Consider the following 11,660-nt stretch of genomic DNA (forward strand, 5'->3'; position numbering starts at 1 on the left):
CCATGTTTCTGAGTTGTCTACTGAAACATTATCCATGATAAGGATGGTTTGTGATAGGATTATGCACGCAAGGTATTTTATTCGATCGAATCGTAATCTCGGAGAAAGGCGCGGGTGAGTTTATTCTATGGTATAACATCCACGTGGTATTTTGATGTCGCTTCGAGTGTGTAGTCCCAATTCGACCCAAGATTCGACCCAAGCAGCAGACGATATCCAACGGATATCTAAATAAGATTAATATTATGTCCAAAACACGTTGTTATTTAATGATGGATATTTTGACGACGTTACATTGATATTCTATTTGTAACATCCGGGATTAGTTATAAAAATAACGTTGAATAGAAACATTTGTATATATTTAATGTACACATATATTAAAAATTTCTTATACCAAACAGTATCCATAGGTAGAATATGTTCTGCAGAGAATTAAAGAGCAGATTTTTTTGTGTATCTAGGGATAACCAAAAACCATAACAAGTTCACCCACTATCTTCTCCTTAGATGCTTTGAGGATACCTAGGAGACGTTGTAACCTCCTTGTAGGGATCTCCTTGTATGGACCTCCTTGTCCACTGCTGGACATTGCTACAATGATGTTTGGCGGGTTCTTTGAATATTTGACAGATACTCATACAATGTTAATTGGATAAACATGGATATTGCACGCATGTCATGTGTTAACGCCAACAATTGCGTCTGGATGTTGTTGGGACATTGATTGCTGCTTGGGGAAGCTTTACTGCACTATTGCTTCCGCTAAGAATGAACACCAGGTAAAAATTTATGCTAATTCAGGTATTCAAACCTAAGCCCATGTTAGCTGAACCTAATAACACTGACACGAGTGCTATTGTTTTGTTAAGATAGGATAACTCTTAGAAGCTACAGTTTTAAGGTAGGGATAGGGTAATTTTTTCATAACTTTCAGGCATCCTTTTTTGCCATAAAAGCCTCAAGTTTCAAAAACTTTTGTGGAGAGCAATGGTAATGTAGGTAAGCAATTCTATATCATTTGTAACTAATAAAGTTCACTTTCATCACTCTTCTCAGCACTAACTAATATTTTGATTACATTGGTCTTTTTGGACGGTCAAAAACTTAGGTATTTGTTCAGGCTGCTGTTATTTTTAATAAATTACGCTGCCAATATATTCATGGCTATCATATCCCTGATTAAGATGGATTCAGCTATTTAAAAACATATGGAGATGGAAAAATATCAGCTATTAGAGAATGGAGTTGTGAGCTGCTTCAAACCAACCTAAGAATTGTTGACCAGTGATGATGACGATGATGGATATAGAATATAAAAATGCCACATAAATATTTTAATATACGACCCGGGTTTTACTTCAGTGTGGTACATTCAGCGTCGTGGGTTCTGAAGATGCTACGCTGTAGTGGAACTCGGGTCGGACATTAAAATATGTATGTGGAATTGCAGTGTTTATTTTTCTATTTCATCTCCATAAGCCTATTAATCATATAAGGATTTAGGGGGCACGGGGGCATGTACCCCTCCCAGACGCTTAAAAAGCAGATAAAATTTAATACGGTTATTATTAGATTCGTTTTGTTTTGTGTATTACGGAGCCTCAATTATTGAATCCTCGAGCCCAGGTCAAGAAGACAGATTTGCCGGTCATTGGTCATTAGCTGGTCAGGGATCGAAAAAAACTTCGTCCAAGTTGGAAAGCGGCTCGAAAACTATCGTTGCTACGTATGTAACTTATTAATATTTTCAAATAAATAAATTCCCAATTAAAATTTAAAAAATTATTTCGTGCATTTAATGTTGTATGTTCTCAGTAAAGATTTCTCGGGTTTTTCACCGGGTCAGGCAAATATCCTTCCGAAGCTTCGATGAGCAACTCACCCATCGTCTTGAGGGATTCCCGACTCCTTGAAAAGATCACCAATTAGTCGTGTGGAAAGCTGCGTGTAGTCAACCTAAGGATTGTTGATCAGTTATGATGATGATGTTAGAGATAAAATATACGAAAATTCCACATTCATATTTGAATATACGACCCGGGTTTTACTTCATAGTAGCATGTTCAGAGTCGTGGGATGCAAGAATCGAAGATTTCTTGGATTCCTGAGTCCCGAAGACGATGGGCGAGTTGCTTATCGAAACGTTGGAAGGAGACATGGAAAGCCAGACCCGGTTCAAAACCCGAAAAATCTTTACTGCTATTGAATCATCGTAGGCTTTCCCGGCGTATAGAATTGTGGAAGGTTACACGGGATTTCCACCGGGTCAGGTTCCCCAACTCCATCTCGGCCGACGTTACGATGGGCGAGTTGTCCATCGTCTTCAGGGTATGACGTCGAAACGTCGGCCGAGATGGTGTTGGAGAACTTGACCAGGTGGGAATCCCGTGTAACCTTCCACAATTTACTGCTATTTTTTGTCGGGAAAGAACAAAAAAATTACATTATTGTTCGTTTTTTTTATATCTCAGATAAGAGAAGACCATTTGCCTGTCAGACCCTTGTGAAAAATCCTAGATTCGGCCTTGCTATTAATTATGTCGGCGGAAGAGTAACAGGTGCGTTCGTTTCTTTCAGAGATCCATACGTCGTAACCGGGAGTACGTGTGCAAGTCTAAGGGGTCATGCGTCGTTGACAAGACTCACCGCAACCAGTGCCGGTGTTGCCGGCTCAAGAAGTGTCTCGAGGCCGGCATGAACAAGGATGGTGAGTAAGCCGGTATCATCCGATCCGGGCCATTTAATTTGAACCATTTGATGAACCAAGGGGACTGCATAGGGAAGGCCCAATTCCATTGCATAAAAGGCTGGTTTCTGTTGCCACTTCGATCGCATTCTAATCGATTTTGAAAAATGCCCGTGGCGCGGTGATGAGAGCAAAGCGATACACTTTTTTCTGATATTTTGCAATATAATGGTAGTAGTTGTGAGAAATAGAATTCAAAAGTTATGAATTTCATAACTTTTCGGATCCGGGGATCGGGGATCCGGGTCCGGGGATCGGGGATCCGGGTTCGAATCCTGGTCAAGGCGAATGATTTTTTTATGTGGCTTTTTTCGCACAAGATCATTCTTACCTGTAATGCGCTTAATTTATGACTTGGAATGCTAAAAATCCTACTGATCTGCCGTCTAAATTTGCGTGCTAATCTTAATAAATGCGAGGATTAGGCATGCATAATAGGGTAGTTTCCTTCATCAAAGAAAACGAAAAGCATTAATTGCGATTCGTTACCCACCATTAGTGCATTCATAATATACAAATTATTTGGTTTTAGAAATCCGAGTTTAGACCAATGTTACTGGTCAATTTTAACCTCATTCGAAAAAGGCCAGATTGGCGCCCATGCAATTCCGCTCCGCGTGACGTCACAGGGACCTAGATTCTATACGAGTAGATAGGAGTTTTACATCGTCTGAGATTACCAATGCATGCATGTGGCACAGAGCTAAGGGGAACATGTCTTAATAATCACCTATCAAAATCGCCTATGGTCGGAAAGTTTCCTTCGTTTAATAGTGTATTAATAATCCTTATTTAAGCCAAGCGCTACCGGCTAGCAGGGTACTCTACGCTACCGTCATGTTCGGCAGCAAGCAGCCTGCATCGTAGCGGCGTTCATAGCCTCGCACCCAGGTGGTCTCACACAGCAGCAGCCAGACGTCACACGGGATTTTCCCATCATGTATACTAAGCCGTCGCGTTTTCGCGCGCTTGAAATTTTTTATTTTCATTCAATCGCGAAAAATTGATATCGTCATTCAAAAATCTAAAAGAGTGAACTATGTACTCCAGGAGTAATAACCTTTAGATTTATGTAATAAAATAATAATAGGAAACCACCCTATTCGTCGGATTGGACGTTAAGCTATGGTATCTGGATAAAATATTCAGGACCATTCTAATAAGGCCATCTTACATTTCACATGGTACAGTAAATCTGGTATCACTTGTGATTGCTCGTGTCGCTCTAATGATGTTGTGGGATTCTCCCTTCCTCTGCTATCTCTATCCCCGGAGGCGTTGTCTTTCCTTTTCCCTTCCGTCTACCTCTGGAGATGCGGGGCGTGAAATCTCTGACTCATAGGCGTATCCCCAAGGAATCCCTGCAAAGGGCCTCTATCCAGCTAAGCGGTGGTCCCCATTGACCCGACTGGACCAATACCGACGCAAGGCTACCCTCAACTTTCCCTTTCATCGTAACTATTCCTAATGGTGCAAATAACTAGAACAAGTCTTTATCGCAGTGTAACATTTTCCTTTCCGGCCTCGATGGCGGGGGGGTCCTCGCCTGCCAAGGAAAAGGTTCGGGTTCGAGTCTCGCCTGGGTTGGTTTCCCCCGTCGAGGGCATGGTTGTTTGTGTGTATTTACTTGTTACATTTTTTGAATACCCCGATGTAAAATGGCCAATATGAGCTGTATTCTGTGGTTTGAGAGTAAAATATAATAAAAATAAAATTATATTTATCAATGGTATAAATATTATTCTCATCACCTCATTATCTCTATAGTTATTTATACTTAAGTATCCTTGCCCTTCCTAACGGTGGCAATGGCTAAAAAAAAGTCTGTATCGCAGTGTAAAATTACCATTACATGTATCAATCGTATCACCTCACTATCTATGTAGTTACTTTTACTTATTCTTACCCCTCCTAACGGTGCATGTGACTAAAAGAGACCTGTATCATTACCATAGCCTTTGTAACATAGCCAGTATAATATTACCATAACCTTTATCAATCATCAGTGGCAGATCTAGAGAGGTTCAATTGGAGGCTCTAGGCTCCCCTGGGGTACCCATCTTACACTAGATAAAGAGTAATTTTTCCCGGACCACTACTAGAAGGTTACCCCCCCTCTTGTTCCTATCCTGGATCCGCCACCGTCAATCACATAAATATTATTGTCTAACCTCACTATCAATATGATGTCCACTCAATGTCCATCTCTCTCTGTTTACCGAAGCCGTGCAGCACGAGCGCGGTCCGCGCAGCGCCAGCCTTCGCCGACGTCCGCCGCCGCCTCCAGGGGCCGCCCTGCCCCCGCCGCCCCCGCTCGCGCCGCCGCCGCCCCACGCCGCGCTCCCGCCGCCTCTCGACCTGGTGCTGCACAAGAGGGACGCCCCGCCGCCGCCCCCCGCCCCACTGCCCCAATGCCCACCCGTGAGTGACCCCGGGTCAATTTATGTTGGGCCATCACTTGTTCTTAAGGCCTGGTTACACGATGCATTAACACGTACGGGTTAATATCTAAAGGTACGAACGCGAGAATAAACGCCAAAATGCAGCATGCAACCACTCAACTTGTGCGAATGCATGCAGAGAAAATAGAACCTGTTCTAATTTGGTTCATGCATTCGTACATGCTCCGTTCCGGTCCACAAAAATCATTTATGCAAACAGACATTAACTCGTACGTGTTAATTTATCGTGTAAACAGGCCTTAAAGGTACACGATGAACTAACCCGTACGAGTTAATGTCTAAATGAATGAACGCTTGGATGGACAGGAAAATGCACCGCGTAACCACCCAGCTTGTGTGAACGCATGGGCGGCAAATAGAACCTGTTCTAATTTGATTCATGCATTCGTGCATGTTCCGTTCCGGTCCACAAAAATCATTCACGCTAACAGGCATTAACTTCTACGTGTTATGTACCGTGTAATTAGACCTTGTAAGGCCAACCCATTCTAAAGGCCTGTTTACACGGTACATTAACACGTACGGGTTAATGTCTAAATGTATGAACGCGTGAATGAACGCCAAAATGCACCATGTAACCACCCAACTTGTGCGAATGCATGCACAGAAAATAGAACCTGTTCTAATTTGGTTCATGCATTCTTACATGTTCCGTTCCGGTCCACAAAAATCATTCACGCAAACGTACATTAACTCGTACGTGTTTATGTACCGTGTAAACAGGCCTTAATTAATTCAGGAGGTGGGAGGAGACAATCGAGGATATTTCTTTTGAGAAAATATGTGCCATAGAGATACATGAATGATTTACAAATTGATCACTTTTTATTTTTAGCTTGACTTTTCACGATTTTCACGTTATGGGCTTAAAAAATGAACAAAAATTGCTAGGAGAAAATAGTAAATTTTCATGTTTCCATCATTTGGACACTAGTAAGACTAGATTGTGGAATGTTTATTTATTTTTGGGTAATTTCTCATTATTATCACTGATGAGTTTAATTGGAAGCATAATATGAATTTCAAAATTGTTTAAGAGTTAAAATTGTGCTCCCTTTGACAATTTTTTCCTGTCGCTGAAAGTGGTGCAAGAACAAAAATTAACTGGATAAATGCAATTTACACTGTTAGGTGCAAGGTATTTTTGAATGTCTCAAATATAGTTGCTATTCATTAAATATGACTGTGAAGTATAAAAATATATCATAAACTTTTTAAAGTTTGTAGCTTTTCATGCTAGTTACCTATAGCTTAATATACAAAATGCCATAAATTTATTGATTAATTACGCACGTAATACACAGGCATGTAGCTTTGCCAAGCCTGAATTGCATCTACTATAAGCCTCAAATAGTTATTGTCATATCTTCCTTTTTGAAGCAGTATTGATCCCTATGCTTCTTAGTGAATTCTCAGTGAAACTTAATTTAATAATTTGGATGGTTCAACCTGAAAACATTAATCCAAGGAAAGTGTGAAACAAAATAAAACTTTTTGTATTTGATATGGCTGGAACTTAATAAAATATTTGTAAAATTAGAGAGAAGATAGAAAATAGTATTGCAAATTAGAGGTTTCACTTAACTAATATTTAGCATTTAACTGTAGTCGCTGAAGTCAATGGCTTGTTAGCTTTTCTCTCTGACATGTAAGTAATATGAAAACTTAATTCTCATGTATATAGCATATATTTGAACCACTAAAACTCCCAAGATATAAATGGCATTCATTTCGGCCAGTCGGGTTGTTGCATTTCTATTTGCCACAGCTGACTGTTGGGCTTAAGATTAAGATGGAATTCCTGTATAGGGAAACTTATTGAATAAGAGAAAATATGGACACAGTTCCGCTTCAAATAGCTAAATATTTTTTTACACGCAGGTGCTGCCACTGCCTGTATCGTACCTGATGCCCAGTGCCTTTCCTCTTAGCTCCGAGACGATCTGTGAGTCAGCTGCCAGACTCCTTTTCATGAACGTCAAATGGGCAAAAAGCGTTGCTTCATTTCGCTGCCTACCGCTCAAAGACCAGGTGTGTACTCAATACTTTTAAAAACAAGTTATGCGATACAAAAAAAGCAAGTTATGCGATTTACTTCAAAAAGTACTTCTTACTTCATTTAAATAACAGAAGCTATAAAATTAATCACAGATACGAAATATAATTTTCATGAATTTTTATAGATCTGTTTACAAATAAGAACAGATTTATAAAAACATTCGACTTAAGGAAACGGATAAGTGCTTAACCCTTTAAAGACCCAACTAACTTACCAACTGATTTTTATTATTTTTTGCATATCCTATTTATTTTGAAACTAATTGAGAGATTTTATGAAGGAAACCCCGAAAAAAATTTTTAATGCTTTTTAAAGCATGTTCCCAGGTGGGAACAGGCCACAAAATTTTGCTATTGCTTGAAATATAAATATACACTTGACCAAAATACTAAGTTGAACAATGCAATGTGTACATTGATCTTTTGAGTAAATGAGAATTTATTACTGCAGAGCGAGTGCATGGGAACATATCGAATAAACCGCATACTCACCACAGAGATGATGAAAATAACCAATTTTTAAAGGTGTAATTGGTATAAACCAGTTATGCGATTTACTTTAAAAAGTACTTCTTACTTGATTTCATCAGCGGCTTTCTCGATTTGAACATTAAAAAGTACGTTTGATATTTTTTTTTCCAGTGATCCTCCACTGATTTCTCAGTCTCATATAATCCTATTTTGCTCTCCGCTAATTCTCAAAATACACGATGATACTGTTGCTCCTTTCAATTTCTCTACGTGCCATGTGTTTTCACTGTTTTATTTATTTATTTACACGGTACACGGAATTGCGCAATCTGACGTACGTGCGAAGGGGAAACCAAAATTGCGCCGTGTAAAGCGGTGAATTGCTAGAACACATGCGAGAATGCGTGGATGGGAGACGGCAAAATAGCCCCTTTTCTAATTTCGTTCATGTGTTCGCGCAATTCCGCGCCATTTTAGAAATAAATGCAGCTCTAACCTGCGCAATTCCGTGCCCCGTGTAAAACGGCCTTAACGATGTAAGTCATTTAGTTCATTCCACGCCATGTATTTTTCACTAAGTCCGAGAAAATGTTTTCTCAGCATTTGCTACGTAAATGTAGCCTATATTTTGCTTTAGGTTCCCGTAAAGTTATCATAGTTCAGGTCCCAAGATATTAGTTACAGGAATAGTATAATAACTGTGGCCAGTCGTCACAAATGAAAGGGTAAAGATCATTTTCGCTTTCCTCGACTACCATGCGTGTCTCATTTGCAGCTGCTGTTGCTTGAGGAGAGCTGGCGGGAGTTGTTCGTGCTGGGTGCAGCGCAGTTCTCGCTGCCGTTGGAGGGGGAGTTGCTTGGTGCGGCGCGGGCTGAAGCGCTGGCGCGGGATGTTGCCGCATTCCGTGACACGCTTGCCGAGATCCAGGTGGAGGATGCGGACAGCAACGAGTACGCCTGCCTGCGAGCCCTCGTCCTTTTCGCCCCTGACCTCCGGCTTAACGGTGAGGCACATCATTTCTCGGCCTGGGCTCGAACCAGGATCCCCAAAATTCCCTCAAAGTACTCGAAGAAGATGTACCAATCTCTCCGCTCGACCGGTTTATACGCATCGCATTCCCGTTGGTGAGCTGCTTGCGCTTTGGCGGGTTAAATACATTACTGTTACAGATAGATAGCTAGCTAATTCTCTTCGTTGGTAGTTAATGCTCCACAGGGTCTGGGGACCGTGGTTCACACTGATTAAATTAATTGTCTTAAAATGTTATATATAATAACACACGAGGACCTGGAACCAAGTACCAAAAACTTATTCGCCCTGTCAAGGAACAGAAGAGCCGCAGCGATGTGAGCCCGACGACGCCTCCAGGATAAGGGTACGCACGGAAGGGATAGGGAAACCCCTTGCCGTCATCAGGACGACGTAGGCCACCACTAGCAAAACCACAACAACTAACAAAAATCTACAGAAATGGAAGAATGTTCTATAAATAAAAATATTCCACAGATTTTTCTGTAGATAATCAGTGTTGGCAACCCGCATGCCAATGAATTTACCCTCTACCCCCCCCCCCCCCCAACAAATTTCTGTATACGCGCCTATTCTACTGTTTACATCAAGGGTCTTCAACCTTCGGCCTTCCGGATAATTTCTTGCCGCCCCTAGCGGCTAAATAAACTATTGTATCGCACAATACAATATAAAATATATATCAAAACATTGGTAAAAAATCGGGTTGATTGATTGAACTTTGTAACCATTGAAAAATATTGAATTTTGAAGTTATATGTTTTTTTAAATTTTATTTATGTGGTGGTAAAGTGACGTGGAGCATTCTGTCCCTCCGGACGACGTGAAATCGATTTTTGGCCCTTGCATTTAAAGAGGCTGAAGAACCCTAGTGTACATGACCAGGTGCGCAGCCAGGAATTAAGGCTGGGGAGGGTTTAGGTGCAGCTAATACCTGGGCGTATGGTGGTATGGAATACCCACCAGGATTAGCGGTAGGTGCGAGATTAATAAATTGCGGAATTTTAAGATAAATGGTTCAAAATGGTTAGTTTTACTTCTTTCGGAGGGATATTTGATTAATCCTTATATTATTCTATTAGTAACATCAATCCAACTAAGCAAAATGGATTAAACTTAAATATTTCTCTGAGCTCTGGGGGGGGGTTTAACCCCCAAAACCCCCCCTCGCTGCGCCACTGTACATGATAAACGATACTTCGCCAGAGCTAATGGTGGCTTTTTTTCGCAGGCGCGGCTGGCCGGTGGCTCAAGGAGGCGGCCGCGGTAGCCGCCGTCCGGGACCAGGTGCAGGCAGCGCTGGAGGCGTATGTTGCAGCCACATACCCGTCTCGGCCGCTGCGATTCGGCCGACTTCTGCTCCTGCTGCCGCTCCTCCGCTCCGTCTCCGCCGACACCATAGAGCAGCTCTTTTTCCGCCGCACCATCGGCCACATCCCAATCCGTCGAATCCTCTGCGATATGTTCCGCTCCGAGGACCTCTGACGCTCGGCGGATGGCTTCTTCCAGCCAAATGCGACAAAAACCGTTGCGTCGCAGAGTCACGCGTGAAGTGTACATAAATTCCAGTGCATTAGTGAATATAGAAAGACTCGATGGTCGAAGAGGGACTCTGGTGTAATTTCTTCATGATGGCCATGAGTAAAAACTGATTATAATAAAATGGAAAAAAACTTCATTTTATTCCACCAATATTTCTAACCCAATGTTGCTTCTTAGCAACATCAAAAATGTATACATTTCCAGCTCTTATAAGGAAAGCTTTAAACTACGTGTTCTTTTTTGCCGGAAATTATAATGACGAAGTCCGTAGCTGCCACTAATAATTAAGTGGAAAATTTTCATTTTTTTCAAATGAGAAGTCTTGAAATTTAACTTCCCCCAGAAAAAGCTCTGGGCTAGAAAGGGTTTTTGGTGTAACTAGTTTCGGCGCAGTGGCGTCATCATCGGATAACTTTGTGTGAGGTATCTGATGGTGTTACCGCTGCATTGAAACTAGCTATACCATTAAAAGAAATGGTGGAATAAAACAAATTTTTTCATTTTATTATTAAAATGAACTTAGACAAAGTTGAGATTGAGGCAATAGAAAAAAACCTGTCAATTTCACAGAATTTTATATATTCGATTGGATCGGTTTCAAGGATTTCTAATTATCACCCGGTCATAACCAGAAATATTGGAGAATATTTCTTGGGTTTCACAGCAGATCGAATTCTTCTCGTCTCCTTCCAACAGTCTTCAACGTTAATGGATGGCTTCCTCCAGCCAGATGCGGTCGCAGAGTCACTCGTGAAGTGTACATAAATTCCAGCGCATTAGTGAATATAGAAAGACTCGATGATCGATCAGGAGGTGTAGTGTAATTTCTACACTATGGCCATCAGGAAAAACTATTATTTCCACAGAATTTTTTAAGTTGATTAGTCCGCTTTCAATCATTTGTTATTATCACCCGGTGATGACCAGAAATATTGGAGAGTATCTTTTGGGTTTCACAGAAAATTGAATTCTTCTCGTCTCCTTCCAACAGTCTTTAACGTATCTGACTTAGGTTTGGTTGATATCTCGGTAAAGTAAATGAAAATGCAATCTGGACGTTCCACAAAAACAATTTAATACTTACCCTGGTATCGTCGCTTGGGTTTCACAGAAGATTGAATTGTTCTCGTCTCCTTCAAGCAACCTTCAACGTTGCTCTTTTAAATTTTGTCGATATATCGATATAGGAAAGGAAAATGCGATCAGTACGTTCCACATAGAATTTATTACTGGCCCTGATTTCGTCCCTTATGTTATTACCAAGACCTTGATAACGACATAAGCGTCAAACCGTGATCATTAATGAAGCCTTTCAATGTGAAAAATAAAAAAATATTTTATTTTCCTA

General features: G+C 40.9%; 1 protein-coding gene across 1 annotated transcript in view; it reads left to right on the forward strand.

Annotated features, from left to right (window-relative positions):
* LOC124171177 (nuclear receptor subfamily 2 group E member 1-like) overlaps positions 1–10,454 on the forward strand; it is a 34,884-nt gene extending 24,430 nt beyond the window's left edge. The window contains exons 4-8 of the mRNA XM_046550317.1: positions 2,581–2,710; positions 4,974–5,170; positions 7,093–7,242; positions 8,516–8,744; positions 10,002–10,454. Of these exons, the coding sequence (XP_046406273.1) occupies positions 2,581–2,710; positions 4,974–5,170; positions 7,093–7,242; positions 8,516–8,744; positions 10,002–10,255 (960 nt within the window). The 3' untranslated portion in view covers positions 10,256–10,454. The remainder of the gene's footprint in view (positions 1–2,580; positions 2,711–4,973; positions 5,171–7,092; positions 7,243–8,515; positions 8,745–10,001) is intronic.
* The last annotated feature ends 1,206 nt before the right edge of the window (positions 10,455–11,660 follow it).

This window comes from Ischnura elegans, chromosome X (assembly GCF_921293095.1).
Source record: "Ischnura elegans chromosome X, ioIscEleg1.1, whole genome shotgun sequence".
In the NCBI taxonomy this organism is placed as follows: Eukaryota; Metazoa; Arthropoda; class Insecta; order Odonata; family Coenagrionidae; genus Ischnura; species Ischnura elegans.